This window comes from Bufo gargarizans, chromosome 5, assembly GCF_014858855.1.
Source record: "Bufo gargarizans isolate SCDJY-AF-19 chromosome 5, ASM1485885v1, whole genome shotgun sequence".
Lineage (NCBI taxonomy): Eukaryota > Metazoa > Chordata > Amphibia > Anura > Bufonidae > Bufo > Bufo gargarizans.
The window spans coordinates 211,927,300-211,944,032 of NC_058084.1; the positions used below are offsets into that span (position 1 = coordinate 211,927,300).

Below are 16,733 nucleotides of genomic sequence, written 5' to 3' on the forward strand. Positions count from 1 at the left end.
AGCTGCTTTTTTCTTACCATAATACAAATTCTAACAGTCTATTCAGTAGGACTATCATCTGTGTATCCACCTGACTTCTCCACAACGCAACTGATGGTCCCAACCCCATTTATAAGGCAAGACATCCCACTTATTAAACCTGACAGGGCACACCTGTGAAGTGAAAACCATTTCAGGTGACTACCTCCTGAAGCTCATCAAGAGAATGCCAAGAGTGTGCAAAGCAGTAATCAAAGCAAAAGGTGGCTACTTTGAAGAGCCTAGAATGTGACATATTTTCAGTTGTTTCACACTTTTTTGTTATGTATATAATGCCACATGTGTTAATTCATAGTTTTGATGCCTTCAGTGTGAATCGACAATTTTTAATAGTCATGAAAATAAAGAAAACTCTTTGAATGAGAAGGTGTGTCCAAACTTTTAGTCTGTACTGTATATAAACAGTTTAAAATAAAATTAAGAAAAAAACACAATGAAAAAAAATAAAAGGAAAAAAGTGCTGCAAAAAAATATATATATATATAAAAAGGAAATTTTAACAAAAATAATTTAAAATAAATAGATGAATAAAATACAAGTAAAAGAAAACAATAAAAAGGAAAAAGTGCAAAATAAAATTGTTCACTGTCATATTATGTGGCAAAAATATATTTTAAAAATAAATAATAAAGTGATGATAAATTAAAAAATACTAAATAAATAAAATACTAATAAAAGTAAAAAAAAGTAAATGTGTAAAATAGTCAGTGTCCCCCAAAGGTCTTTTTGTAGTAGAAATATTATTTAAAAAAATAAGTTACAAAACAAGAAAAAATAGTAAATTATATAAAAGTAAAAAACACCCACACAAACCAAAACCATTACAATTATCACCTCATTCATGTGAAACTATGCATATTGTATAATAAAACAATCCAACACATATAGGTAACTAATTGTAATAATTTGAATATTTAAATAATGAGCTATAGTTTGAATAAAAATTACTTTAAAAAAATGTGTACAGTTTCCCCTAATAAAACAAAATATTTCAAAAGCCCTGTTTTATGTAATAAAAAGCTGCAAACGTTATTTTGGTAGTCCAACAAATAAAAAAGTTACAAGTGTTTGAACCATGTGCGCTAAATCACAAATAGTGACTGGTCATTGAGGCCGTTTCAGGCCTGGTCATTAAAGGGTTAACCAATGAGAGCTTTCCCGGCTAGTAAGGCCTCATACACACAATCGTACTGTGTTTTTGGTCTGCAAAACACAGATACCAGCCATGTGTGTTCTGCATTTTGCAGAACGGAGTAACAGATGCGGACAGCATACGGAGTCCTTTGCGGCCCCATTGAAGTGACTGGGTCTTCATCCAAGCCACGAAAAATGAATCTCGCCAGGTGCGTGAGCCTTCAGGATAAACACTTACTGGTTATTACAGGGCACCTACAGTATATCTGGGGGTGCAGAAGGTGGTAATAACCAGTGAGTGCAGTCCTCTGCAGTGTAAAGCACTCATTTTAGAATAGGAGGCAGGAAGGAAATGTCGCCACTTAAAGGGGTCTCCCAGTAAAAAATAATTAACAAGTTCCTGCAGCATGGTCCCTGAAATAGAGGATTCATACTTACCTGCTCCATGCTGCTCTCGCTGTCTCTATCTTCCGCTCCCGGAGAACCTCTCTAGCAAATGACTGACTTCAGCAGTGAAAGGCTGCTTGTGGCCACATCACCACTGAGGCCAGTCATTGGCTGGAGCGGTACAAGTGACTATGCCCACAGCCAGCCAGATGTAAACAGCACCGGAACCAGAAGATGGAGACAGTGGGAGCGGCAGGGAGCAGGAGAGTATGAATCTTCTGTTTCAGGGCCATGCGGCAGGAACGTGTAAAAAATTTTTACAGGAAAATCTGTACGTTCCTATTATACTGCACAATATTCGGGACAATTATTGGAAGCAAGTCTTTATGATATCTCTCCGGTATAATTGTGCCACTGATCAGCCGATAAACAAGGAATCTGATGATTTCAGGATGAAAGATGTACGATAATCGTGAGCACATCTCCCTGTGTAATCAGGAATGTGTTACCGATAATCAATAGAACTGAATGAAGACCCAACGACGAGCACTGATTTATTTTTTTTTTTATATTTTTTTTTGGGGCGACCCCTTGAAATAGTGATGTGACAATGCGGACCCCAGACCAAAAAAAGGTTGTGCACCCCTGTTGTAAAGAAACAAAAAAAGATACTTTCTCCCTAAGTAATCCCATGCTGCTTAACACCTGACACCTACCAGGTCACTGCTGCTTTCTAGTCTGGACTTGGCACGTATTAAATTACAGAAGATCACTAAGCAAATCACTAGCTGACAGTGGTTACCACTGGTATTTCCTGTATGTAAAGCCCAGACCAAGGACTGGGACCAGTGAGGACCCTGCAAGTTTCGGAATGGTAGCAGTAGAGAATTGGTCAGGCTGATTGTCAATCGTTTTACTTTTTAGCACCAGTCTGAGTACTTGGACAGCCCCTTTAACATATAGGGTGCCTTTATTTAATAGCATTACCAGTGGTAGTTATTTGGAACATTCCTTTTTTCTAACTTTAACCGGTCTGTTTTGGTGACCGCGCTTTCTCACCATAAACAATTTTAATAAGGAAACCTCTGTTACAGTCGCCTTACCTCCAGGTCTGGACACATCTGGCAAACAGCTGTTTTTGCCGGCTTTAGGTGGACAGAGCAAGATCCTCTGCTTGTTGATGGCTCTCTCAACTGTGGATTATAGTAGAGGTGGACGGAGCTGTAAACCCCTTCTATGAAGTCCACAGGCCATAATAGAGCATAGACCAGGAGTTGTCCTAATGGAGCATACCCTTTGTAGCCATTTTCATATGTCAGCTCTTTTGCCTGCTTTTACAAACCCTATAGATACATGTATTGACCAAGTGATTTATGCTGACAGAATGGCCATTTTATACATGGAAATGTGGGTATGAATATTTATATTTAGTTTAAACTATCAAAATACATTTAGTTCATTAAATATTCCCGGCTCTGAGCCCTCTGCCTTTTTGTCTGACGTGACCTTTATAGAGATCTGTGTAAGCTTGAAATCTTATTTGAAATACCATCTATTTTTCTCTGAGGCGAGTAGAACAGATATTAAACTCCTGTATAAATCTACTGTAGCCAGAGCTGCAAATAAATGTCTACAGTAAAATGTGTCGTCATTTTTTAACCTGACCACTGTAGTTTCATCCGTTTAAAATGATGTAATATTGCTTTCTACATTTATCTGTGCTGGGCTTAAGTTATAGCATATAACTGTAAAGGTCCAACCACTGGGACTTCTATGGATCTTTAAATTGTCAGGGGGAACATTTCAACACTGTGCGTTACTGATGCTGCGGCCCATTTATTACTTGGATTGGGGGGTAGAGGTTTGATCGCCAATAGGTTATAGTACCTTACTATTCATTTTGTACAAAATGTTACACTTTGGTGCAGAATTGCACGGAGATGCCTCTGATTGTAAAATGTTGGGGGGACAATTTCACAATGTGCTAAGACAAATTTCTAATGGGCTTTAACATCTTAAAGGGGTTATCCAACTCTTTGAAACGTATTACATATCCTCTGGAAGGGTCATCAGCATCTACCCCCACCAATCCGCTGTTTGAGAACACCTTAGTGCTCCTGAGAGCGATACGGTCTTCTAGCTGCTTACCCTAGGCCAGTGACAGCACGACCATCGGTCACGTGGCCTAGGCGTAGCTCAACCCCATGTAAGGACCTTTTCAAACGGCTGAGGTCCTGGGTGTCAGACCTCCACCAATCAGATGCTGATGACCAATCCAGAGAAGAGGTCATCAGTTTCAAAGAGTCAGATAGTCCCTTTAAGGACACTATTTATCCTGTTGTTCTGGACCAAAAGGATTTTTTTTTCCTTTGACAAAGCCGTACAAGAGAGTAATTCTGGTGGACAAGGTGGACATTTTAAAGTTTAACTGTCATTATTTTTTTTATTTTTGTAATGAATAGGGGCAGTGATACTGACCATTTTTTTATATACTTTAATTACTAAAATCATACAGTACATTTCTATTATAAAAATAAAAATTTACGATTTCAGTAATTAAAGTATATCACAAAAATGGTCAGTATCACTGCCCCTATCCATTACAAAAATAAAAAAAAGAATGACAGTTACATTTTAAGTAACACAGTTTTGGCAAACATATCACCAATGATCAACCAGGGTTTAGAAAATTGAATCTGCCAGATTTCATTCTGTTTATGAGACAACCCCTTAAGGACCTTTGCCGTACGTCACAGCTGGACATGACTTATGGACCAGAGACGTACATGTACGGCAGGCTGATCAGGCGGGTGTCGGCGTATTAACCCCTTGTATGCCGCGGTTTAAAGCTGACTGCGACATGGAAAGGGTACGAGTGCCCTTCACATCTTCATCGGGTCCCCACACTGCAGTGGCGGGGACTTGATGGCAGAGAAGGCAAGCCCAATGCCTTCCATAGGAATCAGGGCTTGCCTTCTACGGAAGCCTGTGAGATCTAGCCCTTAGGCTGGGTCTCACAGGCAGGCTGTCAACATAAAAGCTGACAGTCAATGCATTACAGTACAGGTTATATTGTAATGCATTGCAGAGGGGATCAGACCACAGAAGTTGAAGTCGCAAAGTGGAACAAAAATAAAAAGTAAAAAAAGTATTTTTCATAATAAAAAAAATCCTAAAATAAAACACATAAAATTGTGAAAAAAAGAAAAGAAATACAGACATATTGGGTATTGACGCGCCCATAACGACCGGGTGTATAAAAATATCACATGATCCACGCCCTCACCTGAAAGCCGTAGAAAAAATTAAATAAAAACTGTGCTAAAACAACAATTTTTTGTCACAAAAAGTACAACACCAAGCGATCAAACAAGCATATGCCCCCCAAAATTGTACCAATCAAACCGTCACCTCAGCCCACAAAAAATGAGCTACCCAAAAAAAAAAAGCTATGGCACTCAGAGTACTGGCTCTGTGACGCAATGGATAGCGCATTGGACTTCTAAAATAAGCTGTAGTGATTCAAAGATTGTGGGTTCGAGTCCCACCAGAGTCAACTTAAGCTATTGGCTCTGTGGTGCAATGGATAGCGCATTGGACTTCTAGAATAAGCTGTAGTGATTCAAAGATTGTGGGTTCGAGTCCCACCAGAGTCAACTTAAGCTATTGGCTCTTTGGTGCAATGGATAGCGCATTGGACTTCTAGAATAAGCTGTAGTGATTCAAAGATTGTGGGTTCGAGTCCCACCAGAGTCAACTTAAGCTATTGGCTCTGTGGTGCAATGGATAGCGCATTGGACTTCTAGAATAAGCTGTAGTGATTCAAAGATTGTGGGTTCGACTCCCACCACTTTAGACACTAAAACATGATTTTTTTTTTTTTTTCTAAAAGTGAAAAAAATTAAAAAAAGTTGACATTTTAGGTATCGCCTTGTCTGTAACAACCAGGTCTATTAAAATATCACATGACCTAACCCCCGCTCAGGTGAAATTTTCAAAAATGCTTTATTATGTAAAACTGAAGCAACCAGTCATATTTGGTATTGTTACGTCCGTAACAACCTGCTCTATAAAAATAGCACACGATCTAACCTGTCACTTGAACATTGTAAAAAAGCAAAAAATTGGGCCAAAACAGCTATTTTTTGTTACCTTACCTCACAAAAAGTGTAATATAGAGCAACCAAAAATCAGATGTACCCTAAAATAGTACCAACAAAACTGCCACCTTATCCCGTAGTTTCCAAAATGGGGTTACTTTTTTGGAGTTTCCACTCTACGGCTGCATCAGGGGGTCTTCATATGTGACATGGCAACTTAAAATTATCCCAGTGAAATCTTCCCTCCTAAAACCATATGGCGTTCCTTTCCTTCTGCTCCCTGCCGTGTGCCTGTACAGCAGTTTACGACCACATATGGGGTGTTTCTGTAAACTACAGAATCAGGGTAAAAAATATCGGGCCAGATTTATCATTAGCTCAAGTCAGAATAATCGAGTGAAAAAGTCGAAAATTTTTGCGCAAACGCTAAAACTGTGCACAAATTTGCAACTTTTTTCTGCTCTGCTCGCCAGTTTTCTGAAAGTGGGCGTGTTTTCTTATGTAAATGAACCTCTAGACAGATTTACTATTGGGACTATTTAAAAAGTTGCAAAAAAATGCGCAATTTCACTCCAGTGAGGACCATGCTTATCTTATGAGACTTTTTAATAGAACATGCGACTTTTTCGTAAAGACGTGCGACTTTTGTAAAGCTGCTAACTGACGGATAAACTGCTACTGTCAAACCACATTTATTTATTTTATCTGACTTGGCTAAGGCTACTTTCACACTTGCGTTCAGAGCGGATCCGTCTGAGACGTATCCGCTCATATAATGCAGACGGTGGATCCGTTCAGAACAGATCCGTCTGCATTATATTGTAAAAAAAAATTCTAAGTGTGAAAGTAGCCCACAAAATTGAGCCATAGTGTGTCATATTCAAACGGATCCGTCCCCATTGAATTGCATTGTAAGTCTGGACGGATCCGTTTGCCACCGCACGGCCAGGCGGACACCCGAACGCTGCAAGCAGCGTTCAGGTGTCCGCCTGCTGAGCAGAGCGGACGCCAGACGCTGCCAGACTGATGCATTCTGAGCGGATCCGCATCCACTCGGAATGCATTAGGGCTGGACGGATGCGTTCGGGGCCGCTTGTGAGAGCCTTTGAACGGAACTCACAAGCGGAGCCCTGAACGCTAGTGTGAGAGTAGCCTAAAACTGACTTTAGCCATATGTGAAAGTGGAGTGAGCTGTTAGAGTAATGATAAATCTGGCCCATTGAGTTTTGTTTGGCTGAAATTTTATCTCCATTTTTCTTTAATTCTTGTGGAACACCTAAAGGGTTAACAAAGTTTGTAAAATCAGTTTTGACTACCTGGAGGGGTGTAGTTTCTAAAATGGGGCCATTTATGGGTGGTTTCTTTTATGTAAGCCCTACAAAGTGACTTCAGACCCGAACTGGTCCTTAAAATTGGGTTTTGGAAGTTTTCTTAAAATTTCAAGATTTGCTTCTAAACTTGTAAGCTTTCTAAAGTCCCAAAAAAATAAAATGTAATGGTATTTTTTTTATAAAAATTAAATATTTTGACTCAAATTTACCACTATCATGAAATACAATATGTGACAAGAGAACAATCCCAGAATGGCGTGGATAAGTAAAAGTATTTTTAAAGTTATCACCACATAAAGTGACACATTTTAGATGTGCAAAAAATGGACTGGTCCTTAAAGAGGACCTTTCACCAGGATACATGTATTGAAATAGTTATATTACCTTACAGTGCAGCCCCCAGTGATGTCTTTCCGCTGTGGTCCCCGTTTGTTTTGGCGCCTCATATGCTAATGAGGCGATTCGGTTCAACTAGTCGGGGACTTGAATTTGTCCTGGGCTCAGTTATCTTCTCCCTGGCTGCGAACGCATCCAATCAGAGCGCCTCGCTCTTAGCTAGGGAGAAGGAGCTCAAGCTCTCACGGGAGAAGGAGCTGTTGTTTTGATTATGACTGTATAAAGCTGTATAATACACGCTACAGCTGGTGAAAAATTCAAAAACAATTGTGATCTTTTTCATCATGCATGTCCTTTTTATCACTTTGTAGGGAGCTGAAAGAGAAGATTCAGCCAGAAATCTTAGAACTTGTAAAACAACAGCGACTTAACCGGCTGGTTGAAGGAACTTGCTTTAGAAAACTGAACAGTCGGAGAAGACAAGGTATGTCTATAAAATTTGTTCAAGTATAGACCTCTGTTTCAATTATGTTTTTCCAGCCAATAGACCTTTACTGAGGGTTTGCTACAATTCATCAATGAATCAGTAGAGGCAAACAACACCACTGCTTTGAGGCCCATAGTGAGATGGGGGCCTGGCACTGGACACCTTCTTCTACTTCTTGATGTAAGGCTTCAGCATTTTCCTGCATCTGCTGCTATGGGGTACATGCAGATTTTTACCAGTAAAGGTGGGGGAAGTGAAGCTTTACTATGGGGCCCTATGATTTCTGTGTATGTCCCCCAACTTCCCCACTTCCCTTCAGTTGAGAGACTAAGTCTCGGCAGGTTTTCTGCTTCAGGTTGCAATTAATAATGTTCTTATTCATTGACAGCAAGATGGGATGTAGAATTTGGAGAAGAATTGAAATGTAATTTTACCATGATCGAACATTTCCTAGAACCAGTAGACCCCTTTATGAGATATCACACTGAAATGCTGTATTTTTCGCTTTATAAGAGGTACCTAGGTTTAAGAGGAGGAAAAAAAATATATATATTTTTTTCATCAGACTTCAAATCAGACCCCCATATCAGACTTCAAATCAGACCCCCATATCAGACTTCAAATCAGACCCCCATATCAGACTTCAAATCAGACCCCATATCAGACTTCAAATCAGACCCCCATATCAGACTTCAAATCAGACCCCCATATCAGACTTCAAATCAGACCCCCATATCAGACTTCAAATCAGACCCCATATCAGACTTCAAATCAGACCCCATATCAGACCCCCATATCGGACTTCAAATCAGACCCCCATATCAGACTTCAAATCAGACCCCCATATCAGACTTCAAATCAGACCCCCATATCAGACTTCAAATCAGACCCCCATATCATACTTCAAATCAGACCCCCATATCAGACTTCAAATCAGACCCCCATATCAGACTTCAAATCAGACCCCCCATATTAGACTTCAAATCAGACCCCCATATAAGACCTCAAATCAGACCCCCATATCAGACCCCATATCAGACCCCATATCAGACCTCAAATCAGACCCCCATATCAGACCTCAAATCAGACACTCATATCAGACCTCAGATCAGACCCCCATCAGAGCTAAAATAAATTAGGTTACCTGTCCTTCTCTGCTACTACACTGCAGGAACGGTGTTCACTCCTGCAGTCACACTCCATCGTCTTCCCTGGGCCACACAGCACTGTGACCTGGCTCTGTACAGTGTCAGGTCATAGTGCATGTACTGTGTCCTGAAACTGTCCACAATCAGCACAGTGTAGCATGGGCCCAGAGAAGACCAGGGAGGGGTGAGTACAGGCAATGCCAGCAACGCATGACTGACCACTTCTCGTGCCTCTGCATACTAATAAGCGCTTCCAGAATGAAAGTGCTCACTAGTATTTACTTCATAGGACACACTGCCCTTTTCCTCCCGCTTTTACAGGAAATAAAGTGCGTTTATAAAGCGAAAAATACAGTATGGCCCCTGTTACACGGGCATTGCGGTTTGGAGCCGGATGCGTTCAGGGTGCGTTCAGGGAAAATGATGCGATTTTGACACTAAAACAAGTCAGTTTTCACTGCGATTGCATTCCATGTTTGCATTTTGCCCGCGCTGGTGCAAAACATTGTAATGCGTTTTGCACGCACATGAGAAAAATTGGCATGTTTGATACCCAGACCCGAACCCGGACTTCTTCCCAGAAGTTCGGGTTTTGGTTCGGTGTTGTGTAGATTTTATTATTTTCCCTTATAACATGGTTATAAGGGAAAATAATAGCATTCTTAACACAGAATGCATAGTACAATAGGGCTGGAGAAGTTAAAAAAAATTATAATAATAATATAACTCACCTTAATCCACTTGATCGCGCAGCTCGGCTTCTCTTCTGTCTTCTTCTTTGCTGTGCACAGGAATAGGACCTTTGATGACGTCACTGCGCTCATTACATGGTCCATCACATGATCTTTTACCATAGTCCATGTGATGAGCGCAGTGACATCATCAAAGGTCCTATTCCTGTGCACAGCAAAGATGAAGGCAGAAGAGAAGCCGGGCTGCGCGATCAAGTGGATTAAGGGGAGTTATATTATTATTATTTTTTTTTTTTTTTTTTTTTTTTTTTTTTAACCCCTCCAGCCCTATTGTACTGTGCATTCTGTATTAAGAATGCTATTATTTTCCCTTATACCCATGTTATAAGGGAAACTAATAATGATCGGGTCCCTATCCCAATCGTCGCCTAGCAACCGTGCGTGAAAATCGCACCGCATCCGCACTTGCTTGCGGATGCTTGAGATTTTCACGCAGACCCATTCACTTCTATGGGACCTGCGTTGCGGGAAAAACACAGAATATAGAACATGCTGCGATTTTCACGCAGCGCACAAATGATGCGTGAAAAGTCACCGCTCGTGTGCACAGCCCCATAGAAATGAATGGGTCTGGATTCAGTGCGGGTGCAATGCGTTCACGTCATGCATTGCACCCGCGCAGAAAACTCGCTCGTGTGAAAGGGGCCTATGTATAGATCTATCATTCAAGTATTCTAAAAGATAAACAACAGCTTTGTTACATATCTTTTTGTAAAATACATTTTTTATGACCTTGAATGAGTCTCCCAAGGCAGAAGAGTGATTCTAATAGTACACTATATATGACTTATTTAACAGCATGTTTAACCCCTATTACAGTATATGACATTATAAGGCACAGTGTAAATAATTAAGTACAAATACATTTAGTATAGTTTGATGTTTCTTTGTGCTGGCATCATGCTGTTTCCCCAGAGTCCTCTTTACATTCAAGGAAAAGCTAGAAATTTCAAAGGCTTTCTGCATTGTGTGTTTTCTTATTATAAACAGCAGTCATTCTGAAATATTTCTAGTTGTGTGGCATGATTTGAAGATCTTAGATATGAGGTCACTGTAGTGGACTGTTTTACAACATCTGCTAGATGACTTGCAATTAGTATAAGTGTATAAAGGATATCAGATTTAAAGGGCTCTGCCAATTCATAACAGCATTCCCAAATGTCCATAGACTGCATGCCGTGGCACAATAAACTGAATACATGCTTTGATTTCACCTCAACAACTGGTGAGAAGGATCCCAGTTGGCAGTCAGAAGGCGCACTTGCAGTGATGTGATGTTCTTGAATATGTGACTGCTGAGGCCAGTGAGTGGCTGCAGTATTATCATGAACAAGAAAAGATTACCTGCCATTTGTTTTTTTAAATAGGCTGGATAGCTTGTTTAACCCAATCATCGGCATTTAAACATAGTCAGTTGCCTGAGAGGTCGTTTACCGGGAGCGGGCTGCTCCCATTTCCCAAATGGTCACTTCACAACTAGATGGTAGGAGTTGTGTGGTTCATATGGCAGACATATAACTTGTGAAGGCTCCAGACCTGCCATGGTAACGTTTCTATTGAGCCCTACCTCAGGCAGGGCCGATTAGAAACACAGCAATTTTCCATGGTAAACCATTGCAGTACATTCTAGAAACGATCTGATGATTGAAGTCCCATAGGGTGAATAAAAATAAAGTTAAAAGGTTTTTAAAAGTATAAAAAAACTAATTCTCCCTATTTTACATATACACATCATTGGTATTGCAGCATCCGAAAATGCCCGTTTAAAATATGAATGTATTTATCACGTATACGAAATACCATAATGGGGAAAAAAATCAAGTTGGCTGACTCACAGTTAGTTTTAATTAGTTCATCTGCGGTAAAATTCTGAGTGGTTTTAAAATAGTATAAGTAAAAGCTACAGATTGCCCTATAAAAAAAGAGCCCCTACACAGTTCTGGAATGGAAAGCAAAAATGTTTTTCATGTTATGAAACATAATATGAATTTGGTATCACTGTAACCGTACTGACCCTCATAATAAAGGTAATGTGTTTTACTGCCCAGTGAACAGCAACAAAACCCCTAAAGCATTAATAATTTTTTCCCAACATCCAAATACATTGTATGGAAAATTAAGCCGTGCTGTTGGAAAGGACAATTTGTCTTGCAAGAAGCAAGCCTTCATGCGGCTATGTGAATGGGAAAAAAAAAAGAAAAAAGTTATGGCTTTTGGAAGACAGGAAAAGGGTTAATTGAAATATATCAGAAAGTATCAAACACAGAAACTGTCTTAGCTATACATAAAGAGAAATCATCCACTGACCAGATTAGACTTGTAAATAGTATAATAATTCTGCTTCCTGCATGTGTCAATGTCTGTGGCCTACTAAGTACTGCAATGTAATACAGTAAAGGTGGAAACACAGGCCGGGACCCCCAGGACTAAGTCTTAACCTACAGTAGAATGATGGCATTAAATGAGTAGTCTTATTGTTTATTCACTGGCATCCAACCATTCAAGTTATTGGGTCCTCAATAGGAATGGACTATGAAATGGGACTATTGAAGATAGCCGAGTACAGTGCCGAGCTATTTCTGGCAGTCCCATAGAGATTGAATGGAGCGGCAATGTGCTCCATTCTCATGATCGGTTGAATGCCAGCCCACCGATCTAACAGCTGTTCTGTATCCATTAGATAGGGGACAGTCTGATGTTACTGGAATACCCCTTTAAAGGGAACCTGTCACCGGGATTTTGTGTATAGAGCTGAGGACATGGGCTGCGCGATCGCCGATAGCACATCTTCAATACCCAGTCCCCATAGCTCTGTGTGCTTTTATTGTGTAAAAAAACAGATTTGATACATGTGCAAATCAACCTGAGATGAGTCCTGTATGTGAGAGGAGTCAGGGACAGGACTCATCTCAGGTCATTTGCATATGTATCAAATCAGTTTTTTTTACACAATAGTTGTGTTAGTGGCCATCTAGCAACCCATGTCCTCAGCTCTATACCCAAAATCCCGGTGACAGGTTCCCTTTAAACATGTGAAGATCAGTTATAAGGTGATGCTGAACCACACTGGCCTATTAGACGAATTGCAGGGTATTGCGTTATTATAAACAAGTACTGCCATGGATGTACTGTTTGTGATGGCAATCTCTGTACAGCGTTGCGGCATAGGTAAGAGATTAAAATGAATCTTTTCTATAGCTCCAGTGGCATAAATGGGCACAATAGATGATCAACTTTCATGGCATGAATCCAAGTGTCTTATTATTTTCTGCTAGTAGGGTACAGTAAATGCCCTTAATACAGCCACAGCAGTCATGCGGCTTTCCTTTCTCCCAAGTACAAGGACTGTTTCTCTTTAATTAGAGACGGCTTGCTGGTACTGCTGCTGACTGGCATGTATACCGCCAGTGAGCAGATAAGGGAGAAAAAAAAGAATATCCCGTAAACTCAAAATAATAATAAAGAAAGCATCCGCCTGAAAAGAGGCATTATGTAGCTCCAAATTGATATGTCACTCTTGTCAACTGCTTGTATTCCCTTGTGCTGCAGATTGCTCAAGAGGATACAGACTCGCACATCTGGACTGAGTCCTGTGTATTCACTTCCAAACTCTGAACTGATGAATGGTTGGGAATGGCATTTATTTTATTAAATATATGACAGTGTGGAACATCATGTCTGTCTCAAAAGGGTGATATGAACAATTGATTGAAAAAAAGAAGGGTTGTCATTTTTAAAGCAGTCTTTTTTTCTGCATAAACATATGGCTACAGGGTATACATAGTATATGCCACAAATGGCAGGTTAGGCTAGCTTCAAATATATCAGTTGTGTCCGGCCAGGTTTTCTTTGGTCGAGAGCCGGACACAACTGATATGTGTGCACAGATCCGGTGTCTATATACTGATAGCACCAGACACAAAAACGCTGCATACTGCATTTCTCTGTTCGGCGTTGTTTGGCATCCGGCATCATAACTGATGCATCAGATTTATGAGAACGACCCCATAAAAAAAACTATGGGATCAATTCTGGCTTAGTTCTTCTCAGATGTTTTCTGCTTCATGTAGGGGGGAAACTGAGCTGGATAGCTGGACAAATGTTTAGGGGCCTTACACATCGAGGACCCACACTTGTCTCCACTTATTGCAGCTGTGGCAACCATTGGAAAGGAGACCCCTGTTCTAAATATTGTGGAGGGTCCTAGGAGTGGCATCCTGTGGATATGCCACAAATGTTTGTGATGAGAATCCCCATTTAACGAGCTTCTCCACTGTTTCTTTTTTTATAACAGAGTAGTACAAGCAAACACAAGAAACTTTGTAATATATCTTATCAGACAAAGATGCTGTCTGTTCATTGCTTAGATTTTCTTTCAGTGAAGACTGTTGAAGACGGCATACCTGCGCACTGAAGAAGCAGATCACTTTGAAGTCTATGGAGAGGGGACAAGGGAAAGGGGGGGAGGGGGCTGCTGCATACAGACACAAGCAGAAAGACTGACCAGAGACTTGACAGTGTTTTCCTGTCTTATCTCACTGTGGTATTCACACCTAAACTGCTCAGTTCTGCTGTGTAATGTCCCATATCTGCTGCTGCTGCTCTTTATCCATGTCCTCTGTTGGGACAGACATGATCAGCTAGTCTTCACTTAGGAGCTCTAAAAAAAAGTGGAGAATTACAGACAGATTGCAGAGGGTAAAATACTTTTTTACATGGTGGATACAAGTTATATAATGACCAGTGTTATACCTCATCTACAGTACGTACACAGCAACTTATGCTGAGAAATTACCTGAAATTACAGTTACACCTTAATATACAATTACCTAATAGAATATATGTAAATAGGGGTCTCTAAACCAGTGAATCCCTCTAATGTATCACTACGGTTGTATATGCATTTTATACTAAAGTCTTGAATATTTTCTTGGTTTAGAAATTCAGAACTATTAAACAGTTCAGACTGTCATTGTCTTGAAATATACACAATTTCTCTATAATTTTTTATATCCATACAGTGAAGTATATATTATTTGGTCTTTCTGTATCCACGACTTAAGAAGCTTACTGAAGACATTAATTATATTGCATTCATTGCGAGCTATATCCATATTGATCCCTGAAGTTCAGAATAAAAACCTGTCAAATGCAGAATCATTCATTTGTCTGCTTTTCCACTAGTCCACCAATCTCTGGAATTCTTATTTATATGTGGGGAAAAGTCTGAACACACCATCTTAACTGGTGTAATTTGTAGACAATTGACTTCCAGTTTCTGCAAGTATTTGGGAGGGAGGCTGCATTATTTGGTGGAGGAAACGTTTTCGGCCGCCTTATTGAATTTAATACAGGACCTATATACAATATATGCAGATAAAAAAAAAAAGAATAGGCAGGTAACCTAGACAAAAGTCCTTACATATAAGAGTCAGTAATGTCTGCTGGAAGCTATAAATAACTACCTATGGTGAGAATAGAAGCTTTTTCAGGGTCCTGTACAGTACACACGTGCACCACAAAAATAACATGGAGCTGCCCTCTCCTGGTGTACATAGGAGCAGCTCATCCTTACATAGGTAAATCAAGTCAAGGTACCCCAAGGGGTTAATATCCACGCGTGGTAGAGACCTACACTGACACACAGGTGGGTCAAAAACTATCTCATTGTTTATTACAATGATTCAAGCAGTTTTTACATCTTCAGAGGGGTGGTGTCCCCCTCTAAGTCAGATGATCATTCCCTAATTTGCGCTGACATCATATGGGGGGGGGGGACGGGGGACTGGAGGTCATCAGTGCTTCTGATTTTTCTGGATCGAAGTCTTCATACAACTCTCCCATCATCATCTCTGGTACGACCTTGTCAACTGCCTTGCTGAACAATTTCTTTGCACAGGGAATAATACAGCAGATAATTAGTACAAGCAAAACTAACACAACGATGATGATATCAGTTCTTTAGCCCTTCTGCCCATAGACTGTTGTGAATATAAGAACTATTAATCCTGAGAATCTTTGAGCAATACTATCAATGGATCACTGGGCTAGAAGTATTGGACTGCAACAACTTTGTTCTTCCTTTTGCACAACTTTTTCACAGCCCAGAAACCTATTTTTACTATCTCATTTAAAGGGAGTCTGTCAGCAGATTTACCCCTTTTTAACAGTTGCCATTATGCTGTAGCCGCAAAACAGACGATTAACACGGTACCTTTAAACGCTTTGGTGGACTTTTAAATCTGCAAAAAACGAACTTTGATGAGGGCTCGCAAGTGCCCAGGGCGGAGTCCACCGTGTTGGAGCCCAGGCAGCTCTGCCTCTTCGGCTCTTATCCCCGCCCAGCCTCCTCCTCTGCTCGCCTATCTGTTGTCTTTCCCCCTCAGCGAGATCCCGCGCCGACGCGATGACTTCCTTGGCCGGGGCATGCGCACTGCCATGCCCATTGCTGACACGGCATCGCAGTAGCTTATGCGCATGCCCCGGCCAAGGAAGTCATCGCGTCGGCGCGGGATCTCGCTGAGGGGGAGAGACAACAGATAGGCGAGCAGAGGAGGAGGCTGGGCGGGGATAAGAGCCGAAGAGGCAGAGCTGCCTGGGCTCCAACACGGTGGACTCCGCCCTGGGCACTTGCGAGCCCTCATCAAAGTTCGTTTTTTGCAGATTTAAAAGTCCACCAAAGCGTTTAAAGGTACCGTGTTAATCGTCTGTTTTGCGGCTACAGCATAATGGCAACTGTTAAAAAGGGGTAAATCTGCTGACAGACTCCCTTTAAAATCCATATTCCCTTACGTCCTACCAGCAGCACAGATGAGGTTAACTGCCCCCTGTGGACTGGTAGGACCGGCAGAATTTTTAATGAGCCCAAGAACCAATAAACGATCTTCAGCTCCCTGAAAGGGAGGAGATCGTCCCCCAGCCCACCGTGTTTTTTTCTGTCCTCTGGACAGGTGGACTGGCGTGTCGCTGAAGTATGCAGGGGCTCTGGTTTTCTTAAACACTAAGGAAATCGCCCCCCT

General features: G+C 40.9%; 1 protein-coding gene and 2 non-coding genes across 4 annotated transcripts in view; all 3 read left to right on the top strand.

Moving 5' to 3' along the window:
* ELMO1 (engulfment and cell motility 1) overlaps window positions 1-16,733 on the top strand; it is a 475,397-nt gene that overhangs the window by 405,615 nt on the left and 53,049 nt on the right. For both annotated transcript variants that reach the window (XM_044293583.1, XM_044293584.1), the window contains one exon: window positions 7,699-7,811. In XM_044293583.1, the coding sequence (XP_044149518.1) occupies window positions 7,699-7,811 (113 nt within the window). The remainder of the gene's footprint in view (window positions 1-7,698; window positions 7,812-16,733) is intronic.
* On the top strand, window positions 5,029-5,116 carry TRNAR-UCU. The gene is given in 2 exon segments: window positions 5,029-5,065; window positions 5,081-5,116. It is a non-coding gene; the product is annotated as a tRNA-Arg (tRNA).
* On the top strand, window positions 5,129-5,216 carry TRNAR-UCU. Its single transcript is given in 2 exon segments — window positions 5,129-5,165; window positions 5,181-5,216. It is a non-coding gene; the product is annotated as a tRNA-Arg (tRNA).